The 18,262-nt window shown below is 42.1% G+C and overlaps 1 protein-coding gene across 1 annotated transcript in view; it reads right to left on the bottom strand.

Moving 5' to 3' along the window:
* trps1 (trichorhinophalangeal syndrome I) overlaps positions 1–18,262 on the bottom strand; it is a gene marked incomplete at its 5' end in the record, with an annotated part of 57,991 nt that overhangs the window by 29,162 nt on the left and 10,567 nt on the right. The window contains one exon of the mRNA XM_083981648.1: positions 14,643–15,465. Within this exon, the coding sequence (XP_083837774.1) occupies positions 14,643–15,465 (823 nt within the window). The remainder of the gene's footprint in view (positions 1–14,642; positions 15,466–18,262) is intronic.

Below are 18,262 nucleotides of genomic sequence, written 5' to 3'. Positions count from 1 at the left end.
TGTTACCGTCTGTATGCATGTGTGTGTGCGTGAGAGTGTGTGTGTCAGAACAGGAGTGCAACATGTCTTTGCAATCTCCTATCAGCTTTTAATCTCCCTTCAGCAGGGAAGGAGGGGGGGGGGGGGGGGGGGGGGGGGGGGGGTGGGAGAGAGGGAGAATGCGCACTCAGTGAGAGAAAGTGATAACCGTTCAGTGAGAGAGGGCAGACACAAAGTTATCCCCTATCTCTCCATCCTCTCATCATTCATTTTGTTTTCCAAGGCTCCTTTGCTTTTTCCCTGCCTCGGGGGGAAGAGGGAGCAAGCGAGCAGGAGTCCTCTACTTTGGTTAACGTGTGTGTGTGCGTGCACGTGTGTGATTTACTTTTTATTGTCTGCATACTGTGGGAGTTGACAATTTTCATTTTGGCTTCTTGGGTTACTTAGAGGGGTGGCGTTGCAGGCTGCAGTGTCAACACTGATTCCTCACTTAGTGCTTGCAGGGGACTCCACAGATCTTATTTAGCTTGGAATGGCCGACTTGCTCAGTTTGTTTAGACCTTCCACTGTGTTGTTGCTGTCTGATATGCAAAGCTGCCTCTGTGACACTGCTGTTTGTTTTATAGTTGTCATGAAGGCCTGTCTATCCAGCACAAATAGCACATGGATACTAGACGGACATGCAGAGATGGAATTTCTGTGTTTCAGTCTTGTTCTTTCAGCACATGTGTGAAGTTGGAAAAAACAGATATGGATCATCACCTTTCTGCCGTCAGTGCCATATGCACACTACATTTTTGGAACACACAGAAGTGGTGATTAGTATAACCTCAACCATACACATTACAACAACAAAGGTTTTATATTGGATTGAGAACGTTCTAATAAGTATTGAGAACGTTCTAATAATAAGGGATCACCAAAAGTTTTTTCCATTTTTTCTTCCATTTCTTTACATTTGGCCTGAAGATTACATCACAACTTATAGCTCAGAGCAAATAATTTACGTATATCACACAAGAGGGAGTGATGTTGTAATGCACTCAATATCATCTTAGCTGATATGGACGTAGATATGAGACCACAGTTCTACGAGCTTCCATATTAGTCATTAGTAATAAGCTACAGCAGATTATGATTTATTTATTACATCAAAACAAATACTTCCACTGCTGGACTTGACTGGCAGTGGGCTGTTGCTAAGCAGCACAAACATTTTTCCTGACCTGTACACCAACTCGCTGTTTTGTCTATATGTTACCTCTATATATGCTTCTATATGTGCACTCAAGTATTCAGGCTGCTTTCCTTCCCATCCTCCTCCTCTGAGGACCATATGTAATTTCTTTCAAATGTTATTTCTGGAAATATGTTCATCTTCACAGTCGTAAGTTTGTTAAACTCCACAATAGATGAAATCCATTAATGTAATGCTAATTAATGGTTAATGGAAACACCAGTAGAGCCAATCAAATGGTTAAAAGTCTCGCTGCTGTTATTCTCTACATCAGCACTCAAGTAATGAATCTTGTGCCATCAATTTACTTGGTTGGAACTAACTATTGTGTAATGTAATTTGTAGGTAATAATAGAATCGGTACAGTTTTTGTTTCACCCTGATTAACAAATGTAAAATACATCTGGGGCCTAGTGTTATTTACAAAGATAGTGAGCACTAAAAAGATGGTTCGAAGAAGTGACAGAGTCTCCAGTTCTATCTCAGTAAGTAATTCAAATTGTAAGTTTTGTCATCTCAAATTATAGTAAACAGATGGTTTACTAAAGATGAAATAGCACAATATGAAGAACCAAAGACATTCAGAAATGGTCGACTGGATAATAACAGTTCAAGTGATGTTCAGTACACCTGAGCATTCCTCTACGACTCATGTTGTAATCAGCACCTATCCAGAAACTTTCATGTTGGCATGATTAGCATGAAATGGTTTTATATTGATGGACAGTAATAAAATATTTACATACTGAAAACATACACATACACAATTAGCGTATGATATACGCTAATTGTATATATATATGGCCAAGAAAACAACAAAAAATATTGACAACAGACCACACAGAGATGGCAAAGAGTTGAGGGAGGGGTGGTGACCTCCAGCTCAGGTGTAGCCTGGTAAACCAGCAAGACACCTGCTAATGTTAACCCTAACACATCCATCAATATGTGACTGCAGACTGAATGTGAATGGAGTCATAAACATTTCTACTCTCACAGATCTAGAGAGAATCGGGAAGATGTTTCTCGGTAAAATCAGCATCAACATTAAAACCGGTTTACAGTTTTCTGGCTGATGGGTGAATTTTAATACCAAGTGTGTTTTATAGAGTCAGAATATCAACATGAAACATGGGGTGGTGAGACAGTGTGACCGAGTGTCTCCACTAGACTTGGAGATGAGTGTGGAGCTGAGATGGCTTCAAATATCATGCAGCTGAAGGTCAGCAGAGGAAAACTCCTCCACAAGATTTCAACATTATGCATCACAACAGCGCTCAGCTTTAGAGGCTCTGGGGGAAGATGTGAATTACTGCTTACTGTTGCTTACTGCAGAAACACTGATTTTGAACACCGGCCAAGTCTGTGTGTGTGTGTGTGTGTGTGTGTGTGTGTGTGTGTGTGTGTGTGTGTGTGTGTGTGTGTGTGTGTGTGTGTGTGTGTGTGTGTGTGTGTGTGTGTGCGCGCACTTTCAGACCTTATTAGGTTGTACTTGTAGTGATGCTTAACCCCACTCAGAGCTTGGCAGCTGCTCCCCTTTCTCTCTCTGTCTGCCTTTATTTCTCTCGACTCGTTTCTCCCTTCGTCTTTCTCTGTTTCCCGTCTTTGTCATCTCTCGCTGCTCTTCTTCTACCTCTGACTCTTACTCTCGTCTCCTTTGGCACTCTCTCTCTCACTCCCTATATCTACTGCTCGCTCACTTGGTGGTCCTGATGTAATGCAACACTTGTTTCCTGGTTGTTCTTCAAATGAGGGGCTTTAAATAATTATGATCTTGCACATGTGCTTGCAAGGCATGCAATAGTCTACATGTTGGTGGGCGTGTTTGCATGCTTCATACATATTCATATGTAAGCAACTTTTATCTGTACGCAGCCTTAAGCACATTAACTCACTAATTAAGACAAATTGTTTACTATCGGTCCCTGTCATCTTCATTTCATTGGGTGTTGCAATTTCACTGACAACTGAATTGTGGGGATTGTGGAGCTGCTGTGCAGCACAAATTTCCGTAAGGACAATAAAGGTCTTTTAAGTTTTAAGTTAAGTTTTAAGTGATAAAACTGGATGCAAAAAATGCATAATTAAATATTTAAGGACTTTTTTTTATTATTCAATTATAATACATAATAATTCATTTGATTTAGTGAAGAAAAACACTTAACACAAACATAACTATTATTTGACTTGAATCAAATTCCTGTATACACTTGGAAATTGCTTAATATGACAATTTGATTGATTATTAAACCATCAGATATCATGACCCAGTACTTATCAGAGTTATTGCAGAGATCTGGGACTGTTGCAACATCACAAAAAAACAAAACAAGCTAAACTAAAAGTAAGTTGAAATGTTATCAGAACACATTCATGACAGAGGAAAACTGATTGTAATGTAGGTCAAAGTTGAACCTGAGAGTCTGTAAATTGTGTTGGATGATTCAAACAGACAGATTTAGGAATCATTTTATGATTCATCTACTTAATTTCATCAAAATAGATCTAGCTAACCTGGGGCTTTGTTTTTAACTTGTGTTATCATCCAAGTGCTCATATTTCTTGACATAACTTATTTTTAGCAAAAAAGAAAAGAAAAAAAAGAGATAACCAAAGTAAATCTATCCTACTACTACACTTCTTTTTATTGTCATTCTTCTTTTTTTTATTATTATTATTGTCCCCTATGCCAGGAAGGTTCACACGTCTCTTGGTATCATCACTGCTGCTCTCAGGTCTGTGGCTTGTGAGAGACACAGAGTTGTTCTTCATCTAGGAGCCGTGTTAGATCAAAGGAATAACATGGGTCCACTTTCAGAGAGGATTTTCTCTCTAAAATGGGATTGGTTATCTCTGTGACCTGAACTCAAAATAAAAGGATACATGTAAGACTGGATGTGGATGCTATCAGGCTTGGCTTAAATAACAGAGGAATATTCTGTTACAGTTAGAGAGATGGATAGGGGTTCCAACATTTCTGAGAAGAGAGGAGATTACTGGTGTGAATGGACATGAGTCCAATTGCTATGTTTTCTTCTAATGGGAAACATAAACATAGACCACAGATAGAGCCAGACTCAATAAACACTGTGGGAGTAAATGTGTGTGCTTTGGGAGAAACCACTTTCAGAAGTCATATCTTGTTTTTAGATGTTTATGCAGTAAAATCATGAAGACAACACGAAAAAAAAGGGCCAAGGCCATAAGAGTACAGCAGGGGTGACTGACACACACACACAAACAGGGGCATCTGTGCACACACCCATTGTTTGGCTGCACCTGGTCTATTAAGGAACAGAGGAACAGGATAGATGGGACTAGGGGACTTGACTGTGTGGATGTTTGTCAATGTGTGTGAGTGTATGCACAACCTCAGAAGCCAAACATCTGCAGCAATGACGCATCTTCAAGCAACAGCACAAGTTAACAGTACACACGCAAACACACACATCCACGAATTACGCCATTGTCAAGCTGATGTGTAACAACACATTCAGCTCTGTCACCTTTTGTCTCTGTCTCTCAATAAAAGCTGAACACTGCAGGGTGATAACAGTGCTCATTAATGGAAAAATAAACACGTTTAACTGATAACGTGCTATAATTTACTGGGTTTTAGTTTAAATTTCCAAACAGGCCTGTGTCAACACAAATATTTAAAAATGTACAAATAACAGCAGTTTTCAGACTAATGATGATTACAAAACTATTTTGAACTGTCACTATGACATCATGCATCCTTTACGCACAGTGACAATTACTCAACAGGAAGTATCCTACTGGCACTGCAGGCAGTTTTAGCTGATTTAGTTGTTTCTGCTTTCAGACGATGAGGAAAGTAAAGAGTAATTTGATTTTATCTTTGGAACAGAACTTACTCAACTCTGTGGCCATTATTTGAAACTGACAGGTCTCTTTAGGCTTTGTTGTTAAGATCTTTTTGTAGTTTGCGTTATGATAATTGCCTTTACTGTGTCACTGTGTTCAAATAAGAGAAGCTGGAAGTAAAAGCACGGTAGCAGTGCAAACATAGGTCAAAACAAGTGCATCCAGCTCAGACTCTTATTTGGGGTTAAAAACAACAATAACAACCTGACTGAATTTCAACATAATCCCGGCTATGAAGAACTTTGACCTTTGTCTCAAATGGGAAGGGCCTCTGAAAACAAATATTACACTGTGCTCAGCTCTGGATTTCACTTTGGAGAAATATAGGGCATCATTATTAAGGAGCTATGTCATTTGACATGAAGTAAAATTAAATATGTATGGCTTTATGTCAGTTTCATCAGTCTTGAGGTCTCTAAGAAGTTCCTACCATACATATCAACCACAGTTTCCACAATGTGTGAACACTGTGTTGAGTCAATCGTTGTCAATTTCTGCTCAAACGAAGAGCTTTATTTGCATCGTCTGTGGGATACATTAGTTATTATGTGTTGTGATGTACTGAAGAAGCAGCGGCATGGAGCCCAAAGAGTAACTTGAGTAAACTTAGTAAACCTCTGCGGATCTCATCAAAACCTCTTCACTGTAAAGATGGAGAAAGAGAAAAGGCACAACTGCACCAGAATATCTTCAGGTTTAGTATCTAGTGTCCACCGAGCTACACTGGACCATAGGAACACAGGAAAACAAGTCTTGAACAGCTGAAGCTGGACTGAGTTGTGTTGGGTCCTGTTGTGTTGCACAGCCAGAGAGAAGGATGGAGAAAGAGAAAGAGAGAGAACAAAAGAGAAATAGTCTTAAGGGAAATTGAGTATACAAGATGCATCATGCTAGTGGAGCAGAATCCATAAACACACTTGCACAGAGACACACACACATGCACACACTAGTGGAGAATGCCTAATGAGTGAAGATCGCTCAGGGGACACACAGGGGGAGACAGACAGAGAAAAAGGGAGGAGTTAAGGGAAAGACAGAGAGATAGATGGAGGGAGGAGAAAACTGATGTACCCTCCTCTGGCTTTTCCCCCGTCTCAAGTATGCATGGCACTGTGAGTGCGTGTGAGTGTGTTATAAGTTTGATGGTGGATGTGTTTCCACTGAGGAGGAGTTAAAAGTGAAAATCTCCACTTTACATTCCACTCACGCACACACACACGCGCGCATGCAGACACACACACAGAAGTGGCAGTCTGTTGCACACGCACGTGCCCAGGGCAATCTTGCCTCCTTGCCAACAGGGCCTTGGACCGCCAAGGTTGCCATGGCATTGCTCCCTCACAAACACACAAAGATATACACACTTTCTCTCTCTCTCTTACACACACACACACACACACACACACACACACACACACACACACACACACACACACACACACACACACACACACACACACACACACACACACACACACACACACACACACACACACACACACACACACACACACACACACACACACACACACACGGGTGTGACTAGGTGTCCTAAAGTGCAGTGGATTAAAGTGTCAAGATGACTGGTCAAGGCTGTGCGTGTGTGCGTGCCTCTACTTTCTATGTCTGAAAAAGAATGTGTGTGTGTGGCTGTGTGACGAGAATCTGAATACAGGAGGAGCTGCACCTTTAGATTCTTCACTAAGTTGACTTTCTGGTCACAGTGAAGGAGGTGTGCTGCTCTGAGGATGATTTACTGTTTTGCATACTCAAACTTGGCCAAAGTGAGAGACACATTAAACATGTTAGATGTGTGTGTGTGTGAGAGAGAGTTAAAACCTCTGGGTACTCATTGTTTTGCTGTGGTGGGCTATTGCAGGTGATCTGCACTGTGCCTCCTTAAAAGTTAAGACACTTCTCAGTCTTTTTTTCCCCCACCTTGCATGCTGGGACATAATTCGCAGCTGTGTCGTAAAGCTCCTTCATCCTGTCCAGAATACTAGGAGATGCATCCTTCCACTGAAATGTGTGGAGTTCAAAATATTTCTCCTAAGCTTCATACAGTATATCAACAACACAGGGGAGTATGAGGCTTATAAAGCAAAAGAAACAAAGCTATGTTAACTGATCATGTGTGCTGAACAGATGCACATTGGTCTCTATTAGGTGTTTCTGCTAAGCAGGATGTTCTTGCATTACATGGCTAGCACTCACTAATGGATAAAAAAACGAGAAACCTCATGTGTACTCATTTGTCAATCTACTTTCAGTCATTTACTGGAAGCACTTTTACACAAACTATTTCTCCATCATTTTCTCCAGCCTCTTTTATTCTCTTTTGTCAAATGACATCAGTTACCATTACCAAGGCAAGAGGCCTGATTGTGTGAAAGAACCTCAGATTAAAAGAGGAGACGGGGGAAGGAAAGGAGAGACGAGCCAGGAGACAGAGAGGAAGGGGAGGCTGGCAGGGTTTTCAAATTAACTATTGGTCAGGGGTCAGATGGACATTTAATCTAACCAATCAGCTTCCTAATTACACAAGTGCTGCCAGAATGGTGTACCCTATGCATTCTGTGTGTGTGTGTGTAGCTGGCTAGCATTGCGTGTAGAGTTCTTGTTGTAGCAAAATGAACATCTGGCGTCAATATTAGTTCCATGTGTGAACACACACGCATATGCACGTCTGCATGTGCACACACATGCACAGGCGCACACAAACATAAGGCCTGTGGTGAATTGCTCCCGCTTTACACAAAAAAAGGGGGGGAGAGAGAGAGAGAGAGAGAGAGAGAGAGAGAGAGAGAGAGAGAGAGAGAGAGAGAGAGAGAGAGAGAGAGAGAGAGAGAGAGAGAGAGACCAACAAAGAGAAACATACAAGGACTGAGGGAGCGTAATGTGAAAGCCACAGCGGCAAAACACTGAAAGAGAAATATAAAAAGAACACACATATACACACATGCATGCTCACACACTCGCACACACACACTTCCAGTAGTGTGTGTGTAAGTTGATTGTAACAGTAATTGATGTAAACGTCTAAATTACAGCTAGGAGCTAAAATAACCACTGTGTTTTACCGTTGCCATGTCGACATGATGAAAAACACCTGGCCAGTCCACTGGCGGGGAGGGTGGAACATCTGTGTCATGGGCGCCCAGTTGAACCAATGAAGAGGCCTGTGTCTGTAAGCGACGTGTGTCTGAACCAATGAAATGCTCAGTGGAATGAGAAGGGATCTGAATAGACGGTATGTTAGGCTCAAGTCAAACTCATTATATCACATTACGTGATATTATGAGATATAAACTACTGCATCACTCAGAAAAATACAAGGTTGGTTGGCTCTGTTTGTCCAGTACATGCATTTTAGATCAAGATTCTTGTATAATCATACTTAATCTAAAGGCCAGTGCAAAACTATATGAATACTTTTAATGGTTTTTCCTACATTGGTGCCAGATTGGTGCGGTTTGTCTTAAATAGGACAATTCACAGAGTGCCAGTAAAGTTTAAATAATCACAGGAAAGGCTTTTTTTTAGACTCCAATGATCCCAGATGGAGTAATGCCTTATCTTGCCGCCTCCCTTGCACAGGAAGGCCCCCGACTGCAGGGTCAGCTATCCCTGCAGCAGCCCTGCAGCAAACAGGGATTCAACGTCTTGCTCAAGGACACCTCGGCAGGAGGGACACTTCAGACACAGGGGACTGAGCCTGAGCTTTCTAGCTGAGGGACATCTGACTAATCACTGTGCTGCCCTGCTGCCAAAAGGGAACCCAAAGAAAAAAACCGCATTGCCAAATCCTGGGATTTTAAAGTCAATTTAGTGTACTTTCCTATGACTGATGACTGACTTTACACTTTCAGTTGTGGCGCGATGTTTCCCAAGCAGGTTGAGAGGGAACGGTTGATTCTTCAGCTGTCTATTTTTCTTCAAACCTGAGTCCAAATCAGTCAAACAAGACAATTCAAAGCACCCTTGAAAAGAGGATTAACATCGACACAAACATGAGCCAAGACATAGTAAAGCAAATAAGCTAATTTTTTGATTGAGCCAGAAATGACAAGCTGTCACCTTCCCACTACGCATGTTGTCAGCTGTAATGTGTGTGTAAGCGTGGCATGTGTGGAAGAGCCAAAATGGGGTTTAAATGTGGTTAAAATGGTGTAATTTGTTTTTCAAGCTAAATGTAATATTCCTAGCAGACAATGAGACTGCTGTGGACTGTCACACAGCGTAAAGCCACACATGGGTCATAACTGTGACATGTACACACACACACCCATGGAGCACAGACACACGAAGACACACACACGCGCTCGCTTAAACGCAAGCTTTTCCCACCAGTTTTCCACAGACAGAAAAACAGACAGACACAGGTCAAAATTACAGCAAACTGGTTGTCTGATTATGTTTCTGTTACACTAAACACAGCCTGGATTTTAACACACTAGGTGCATTACCGCATAGACACAGACACAGACACACACACACAGACATACAGAGACACTTGCTTTCTTTCCTTCTTTCCAGCATGGCTGTGTTTATTTGAGTCAGTGTCCTGATGGGAAATGTGACTGCTACACAAACAAACTGAGCAGCCCAGAACAGACAACTCTGTCTGTGTGTGTGTCTGTGTGCGTGTTTGAGAGAGAGAGAGAGAGAGAGAGAGAGAGGGAGGGGGAGGGAGAGAGAGAGAGAGAGAGTGGGAGAGCAGTTTGGCGAATATCATTCTTCCTTCTTCGAACACACACTCACACATAAGCTCAAAAACATATATATGCAAAGACAAACACAGACAAACTGCACCTCAGCGAGTAGACAGAATAAACTCAGTCCTTTTCCATAGTGGCCTGCATGTATGATGCCAACCCTCTATACACATCCATGTGTATGAGCTCCACTTATAGGCAAAAATATGCATCCTGGAGCTCAGACTGCTCCAAATCGGTCGATCATATTGATGTTTAATGGCTGTGGGAGCAGCCTGTGGCTTGTACTGAAGCACATACAGCACACTGGCACAGCAGAGGCTCAACGCATCGTCACCTAAACGCGGCTCCAGCCAGATTTTCCAGATCAGCAGAAAAGGGAATGAAACGGCGTGGGTCAAAAGGAGCTGACTGAGGGGCGGTTATTGTGCGCGTCTGCCAGCACTGTGCAATTGTCTGAGAAGGTCAAAGTCAAAGATCCCCAACTTCTAAGGAACCTGAGTCTGACATCAATATGTAAGAGTTATATGCTCCAACTGTAATAAAAATAAACACATCATATAAACAGACATTTCTGATTAGGCTGATATTTGCTGTGTGTAACATTAAATAAAACTTGTCGGGGCGGTGCGTGGCGCAGTGGTTAAGGCGGCCGCCCCATGCAGACCTTTCCTGCATGTCAGTCCCCCTCTCTCTGCCTCCCCCGTTCCTGTCTATCTATACTGTGTGCTATCAAATAAAGGCAAAAACGCCAAAAAAATATACTTAAAAAAAACAAACAAACAAACAAAAAAAAACATCTCTCCCTCTTTTCTCTTTTTTGGTCTTTGAAACAAACAGCCTTATTATCACTGTTTTCTATTTTGAAAGCACTTTTCACAACTGAGTGGTGCTGAGTGCTGCTGTGCCAAAAGCTAACATGGAAATACAAGGTCTGAACAGGGGTGTAGAAAAAAAGAAAACACAAGTGTACATTGAAAGTTTCATCACTGACATCATCCCTCCCCTCTCTTCTGTCTTTAAATAAGCACCAAGTGACACACACATACACACACTGAGTGAAGCATAAGCTCCATAATTTCCTGTAGCGGATATACAGTAGGGTGATGTTAAATTATCAGCACGGAAAATAAATTCAATTCATGCTTTAATTTCCTTACAAAACACATGGACTCACACAATCAGGATGCAAATGCAGTAACATCGCACATAATTAAGTGCACAAACAGTGGAAACGGAGCCCAGTCAGACGGATGCACATGTACACTGACGCACACACGTTTACGCAATGAAGAAGGGAAATAGGACGCTAAGTAATGAGAACTAGGTAGTGTGTGTGTGTGTGTGTGTGTGTGTGTGTATGTGCGTGTGTGTGTGTGTGTGTGTGTCTCCTTTAAACATAATTACCTCTGTCGGGCAGAAATGTAAACGAGAGAAAACTTTAATGAAACTCTTCTCTGATCTGCTGAAAGCACACATTCCCGTTTATCACTCTCAGTTTGTCTCTGCATTTCTCTGTCTGACTCTCGACTCTAATGGAATTGAATGCCACGCATTGGGACTGTTAAAACCCTGAAGGTTCACATTTCAGCGCTGCATTATGACCACATAGATGAAGACAATTATATTGTGTTGTTAAGGTCAAATCCACAACTCCTTCCTCCCACTGCGTGCATCCATTTATCTCCTCTCCTCTGCCGTCCTTGAGGTGGAGTTCCCTTGGAAAACAATCTGGGATTTATTAGATGATCTACATTTTGGGTCAATTCACATGTGTTTGGGTAGATTCACATGTGTTCACATATGTTTGGCTCCGATCTGGACTGTTCTCAGGCCTGCTTAACTCCAAAAACCGCCATTACTCAAAGTCTGTCTCATTTCATTTATGAATCAAAACATCAACCGAGCTTTTACGTTAATTTCATCTCTAAACCCTGTGCGCTCTCTACCTCCGTCTCGTACAGTCAGTGAATCAGCCCGGAAAATAAAATTTCAACCTGAGAAAATGTCTTCAATCTAATAAATCACTACGAAAATGAAGCCAACAGTGCAGCAATGTCTCAACAAGGCAACACTATGCAGCAATTATAGATCAGGCCTTTCAAAAGAAAATATTCTCCTCTCCAAAGTAACACGCTTCACATACCAGAATACTAAGAACTCAGGTCCTGTGTCTGTCTGTGTGTGTGTGTCTGTGTGTGTGTGTTTTCATGTGTGTGTGCCTGATGGCTTTTGTATGTGTGCAAGGTGTGTATCGATCCCTGTGTGTCAGGTGAGTTGTCCTTTGAAGAAAAGAAGGGAAATGAAAGAAAAAGAATGGAAAGAAAAGGGGGAGAGACAGATCGATGCAGAGAACAGAGCGAGCAAGTGGGGAAGAGGGAAACACACACAAACATTCACACACACAACTGCACGGAACCGCACGCATCAGGAGGGGGGAAAAAAATGCACGCGTAGAGGTTTAGATGAAATATGACTCTGACCATTTGTTTCTGCTTTTGTCTCTTTTTAATTCTTTGCTTCCTCCCCACTAACCCACTCCCTGCATCCTTCCATCATTGCTCTTCCGCCTCCTCCTCCTCTCAACCTCCCATCCATCCTCCCCTAGCTCTCTCTCTCCCTTTCTGCTTCTCACTTGCCATTTACAGAGTCAATTTGTATTTTGGGCGGATTCACCTTTTATAATTCAGACTCTGCCCTGTTGCGTCAAAGGCCAAATTTAAATTGAACACTTGCGTATGAGTGTGTGTACGTGCATGCGCCTTTAAGTGTTGATGTACGAGAGTGTGTGTGTGTGCGCACTAGATGATCCTTTGCATTAGTGCCCCTCCCTAACCCTGCCCAGTGATGAGTCAACCCCAGCCTGTGTGCGCATGTGTATGTGTGGTATATCAGTGTTCATGTGTGACGTGTCGGTGCACGCCATGGAAACTGAGAATAAATATTGTTGTGAGCTGCGGTAGACGGAGATAGCAGCAAAGGCCGTATCTTATTAAGCTATTAAAGTAATGAGTCATGCTCAGATTCGCCTCTCTAATAAAGTTGTTAAAGTGTTTGTTCCCTCCCTCCCCGTCTCTTTCTTCTCCTCACCTTTACACAAACTCACTTGCATAACGCCTTAACTAACCATAATGCTCCTCCATGGACTTCACACAACACTGGGACTTGGTTTACATTACACTGTGTGTCTTTGTATGCAGGCGTGCAGTCCACATGGACCCTAATGAACAGTAAAAGAGGAGCTTCCACCCTTGCTGACCCACTTCAACTGTGTCCACTACACATTTATGACTCACAGTCAGACAGTTTTTAAAACTGAGGATCTGGATTTTTTATTTTTTGATGGGGAAAAAAAATCTTTAATTTGAATATTGTGTAAACACTGCACAATTTCTGCACACTGCACAATAAACAGCTCAAGAACGCATGGGAACATACGCATCTTGCTATCAGACACTAAGAAATACATCATATTTTTCATCTTGGACGCTACTTAATCTAAAAAATAATGGAACATTTTGGGAAATGTGTTTATTTGTGGCTTACGCATGACGTCAGGTTGTGTTTCGCTGAGCTTAGCATGAAGTCTGAGAACAGGAGGTACCTGTGTGCCGTCCCTGGTGCCTCTAAAACTCAACAATTAACACACTATCTTGTTTGTTCAATCAGGTGCAGTGACAGAAATGTAAAAACCAGAGTTTGCGACTCAGGGGAGTTATTTCTAAAAAAAAAAAAAAATCTCCCTTTATCAGGAGACAAGAGGAAGTGTTGAGGGGTTAACTATTTTGCACCAGACTTTTATCGCCATCAGACTCTCCTCATCCTTCTTCCTTCATCTCAGTTTTCCTCTCTCTCTCTCTCACGCATGGAGTCTTTCTCTTCGTCTCACTCTCTACCGCCCTCTCACAGACACACACTGCCCCACCCACGATAATGAGTAAACCTCTTGCTGCCCCACCCTGCCCTGTCTGCCAAGTTACTGCCAACACCTCACACACATACGCACACACACATGAAACAGAACAACCCACAACTTGTACAAAGAGGCCATACACGCAACTTACACACAATGTGCATACTCAATACTACCACTTACAGAGACCCATGTCACTGGCCTGACACACGCGCACACGCACACACACACACACACACACACACACACTTCAGTCTATTCTGATCTAATGTGATCATGGCCAATAAGCTCTGCGGTGCTGGCAGACCACAATCTGTTCTTGCCAGTCCATGACATCACTGTGAAGTGAAAAGCATTGTGGGCCACAAAGTAGGGTGAGGGAACTGACTGACAGGTGGTAACCATGGGAACTGTTAAGTTTGCCTCCCCGTCGCCAAAGCAACACGCAAGTTTCTCAGTGTTGTGAGTTTAAATATAATAAAAAGATCAATGTAACTTATGGGAAAGACAATTATGTTGTGGAATCATACGCACAAGGACAGAAAGCTCAAACAGATAGAAACACACACGACCATGTGGGGACACTCGCACTCACTTTGATGGCCTACAGAAATGTGAATAAGTGCTCTAAATATGATGGAGGAATTAGAGATTTCATTGCAGCTGCTCACTGCATGTGGTGTAATCCTCACATGTGATTCAAAGGAAACGAAGATAAAGGCGTATTAATAGCATCGCTCTGACTGCTAATGCTCTCAGCAGGTAGGATCTGGGTACAAAGGCCTTCATTCACAACTAAAAGCTCAAATCATGGCGTAAATGAGACAAAGGGAAGATTTTGGCTAAATGAGAGAGTGAAGTGAGTGTGAAACAGAGGAGAGCAGGAGTGTGTGCATATGTTCCACCTTACCCGCAGCAGGGATTGGGACTCCTCTTTAGCAGCTCCTCCTTTCCCCTCCTGTCCTCCACCACCTCCACTTCCGCCTCCTCCTCCACTCCCTCCTCCCCCTCCTCCTGTGTACTGGTGAGAGGACATCTGGCTCTGCTTCTCCCCTCCACCTCCACCTGCTGCAGCTCCTCCTGGCCTCCCTCCTCCGTACAGCTTAGCGTCTCCCAAAAACGTCTTGGTATCTCCCAAAAATGACTTGGTGTCTCCCAGGTATACCATGCTAGGCGAGGCGACACCTCTTTTCTGCTGTGAGGCCTCATGATTGGCTGAAACAAAAGACAGTGGGAGAGGGGAGGGGAAAAGTGAGGGGCTTCCACCTCCTGCTCCTCTTTCTACTCCTCTTTCAGGTCCCATTCGCTCCTTGGGCACCCAGAGTAAACCGTGAGCCTGCTCTCCTCCTCTTTCACAGATTCCTCTCGTCTCCCCAAGGACCCAGCCTTTCTCTCGCTCTTTTTCTTTCTCATCACCTCCCTCACTTTTCACCACCCCTCCTGCCTCTTCTCTGCCTCCCTCTGCCAAACGTCCCTCAGGTGGTGCGAGGGAGTAGAGGAGGCGAAGATCCCCCTTGCTCTCTTCTTTAATGGCTAAGGTAGAGGGAGCTGAGCAGCCATTGGCTGACAGTGTTAATGAAGGTGTCAGTGAGGTGGGTAAGGAGGTCGTTGTCAATGAGCTTAATGAGGGAGAGGAGTCATGACAGTGGACAGAGTTAAAATGGTCGAGGAGGGCTGATGAATCGGGAGCTGTGAAGTCGCAGCGTCGACAGCGGCAACACGCGTGGACACGCCTGCAGAGAGAAAAAAGTGGCATGTGAATTAATCTTGAATTAGAGAGGACAACATTCATACAGTCATAATAATAGAACAGAATAATTGTTCTTAAATGTTTTCATGAATGGTATATTGATTTTGTAAAACTGTGTCTGCACTCAACAGACACTCAAATCAATTTTGTCATTAGTTACCTTGAACCTCATAGTGAGTGGCACTGAACAGTAACATCAATGAGACTGAACAAGTTAAATGCTTTTGTTTCCTCTTCAAGGCCAGAGCCAATTTAATCAATTCAAAATGTAAAAGCAATCATTCATAATAGCTCTAAATGAGCTGCATGGAACATGTTTTTTTTTTGGTTTGTTTGTTTTTAAACACAAGCTTTTTCATTGAACACATTTTGAAAAAAAGAGACCCACTGCTTCATTGACTAAATGTAAAGTGCATTAGTCCCAGTCTGATTTGCTCTAACCACTCAGGTACAGTTTCACTGAGCCTGTGGCCAAAAAGTGACTCAGCGTTCCACTAAATCATGTTGAATTAAGACAAAACTGTGAGGATTGTAAATGAAACTGATTGACAAGAAATGAATCATCCATCAACAAACCACCCTCATTTACTGTTGGCCTGGCCCAGAATGTCCAGCAATATATACCATACACGACATGAGGCTTTTTCCTGGCTTTAATCAAACATCTTGGTGCTTATTGTACAGATCCACAAGGAAAATCAAGTGACTTTTTATACAAAGAAACAGGACTCATGTTAATATGAAACATTTTATCTTTCTGTGTTTTGGAATCCGCCACAACAACCTTCGATGCAGTACAAAACATTAACGAAAGTTTTAGGTGTATTTATGAAAACAGTGGGAAGCTTGCATTGATGAACACCCACACAAACATTATGAATACAGTACATCCAGACTTATCGAAGAACGTATACACAATCTCTCCTTTTTGTCAGCAGTGTGTCTGATGCAGGATTTCCACATGACTGACAGGGAGTGAAATGGTAATATGACACATTGCCTTCACAAAAATAAAACAGATGCATTTAAAATATAAATTATGTGCAGCTACATGCATATTCTCTGTCTCCCTCACCTTTTGTCTCTCTCTTTATATTGTGTGTCTCACTCTCAGCCTCTCTCCCTTTGCTAATCGTCGAAGAAAAGAAAAAAGAGACGTCCTGGGCAGTGACGACTTCGAGCTAAGGCTTTGAGCAAAATCTCCAGTGGCCCGACTATTTGTAAAAAATTTGTGAAAATGTGCGTGTGCAGGAGAACACCTTGTACCTAGCAGGCTTAAATGCCTCCAGATGCTGAACAAAGACACAGTGGCCTCTCTGTTTGTCATCACCATACACACACCGAGCACGCATGCATGCACGCACACTTGGACCGGTGCGCTTACTGACTCATTCACTCACTCACTCACTTATTCGCTCTGTCACACTTTCGCTCTCGCACAGACAAACATGATATATGAAGTTTATATCATTCATTCTACACGTGTACTGATCTAATCCGACTTCCATCTGAACGCTGTCAACAGCAGCATCTATCTCACACACTGGAGAGGATTTATTTCCATGGAAAAGAGGAATGGATGCATGGTTTTATGCACTATACTCTAAACTATTACTACTAAAAAATTGTTTTTTTTTCCTTTGGGTTCTTAGAAAACCAAAATATATTTATTATATTATTTATTTGAGAATTTAGCTAAAATCACAACAGTATAACTGGGTCATTGGTACAGTCTATGTCATTTTAACCTAGATCTTCTGTAGTGTGGTGTGAGCTTGTAAGGAGATACTGTGGAGTGAGGTACATTACATCCTCCATATAGCAAATGTATAACAACAATGACTTCATTGATATGTTACACTGACTGATGTGAGGTCAAGTATTTGTAATACAATGCTAATAGTTATGACCTTATTTTGAAAAGTCTATCTTTTTGGATCAGAAATGCACACATTTCACACAAAGTGCAATTGTGTTTATTAACTTTCCTTATTAGCTATTAGAAACAGCAACATTAGCTCAGCCTTAAGTCTGTCCCCCTCCGAGTTGCCATATTTGTGCATGGACATGGGCACACATGCTTAAACAGGAATAGCTAGAAAAAAAAAAAAAGTTCAGTTCTAACGCACAACAATGTCTTATCTGGGCAATTCTTTTCGGTGTATGAGATGTGTCACCAGCTAGATGAGAGGGTTTAGGTGTAAGAGTCACTATGAGATTGACTTGTTAGTTTCAGCCTGTTATTACTTTCTCCAAACACCACGGGCCATTTGTTCTGTGCACCCTATAATTAAATCCTAGATTTTGTTTTCTAAAACTTGGCCTGGGAATCCTTTTAGGTTTGGTTGATTTTAGCGGTGGTGTGAAACTTTCTGGCTTTGTTTCAGTTTTATTTGATTTGAGTTCCAAGATTCGAAGCTTAGATTCTGTTAAAGACGTGAGTGGACTGTTAAATCCCCTCCACACTCTCTCTCCCTCTTTCCTTCCTGTCTGTATATTGTTAACTTTCTTTCTTTGTTTCTCTGTCTTCCATTCTCCTCATATCTCTTTGCTTCTTGGCTATCTGCATCTCCACCTCTTCCTCTCTTGTCCTTTTCTTTCTCTCTCTCTCCCTCATCTTCTCTCTTCTCTCACCCTAAAATGAATGAAACATTCAAGGCTTTCTTTGATTTGCAACACAGATCATGCTAAGATGATGGAGTTTGTTTGTTGGAGTATATCAAGAAGCAATTCAGATCAGCAGTCTGGATCAATGCTTCTATATTCAAACATATTTCACA

The sequence above is a fragment of the Trachurus trachurus genome, assembly GCF_905171665.1.
Source record: "Trachurus trachurus genome assembly, chromosome: 11".
NCBI lineage: Eukaryota > Metazoa > Chordata > Actinopteri > Carangiformes > Carangidae > Trachurus > Trachurus trachurus.
The sequence above is the reverse complement of the archived record's forward strand: the minus strand, read 5'-3'. Positions and strand labels throughout refer to the sequence as shown.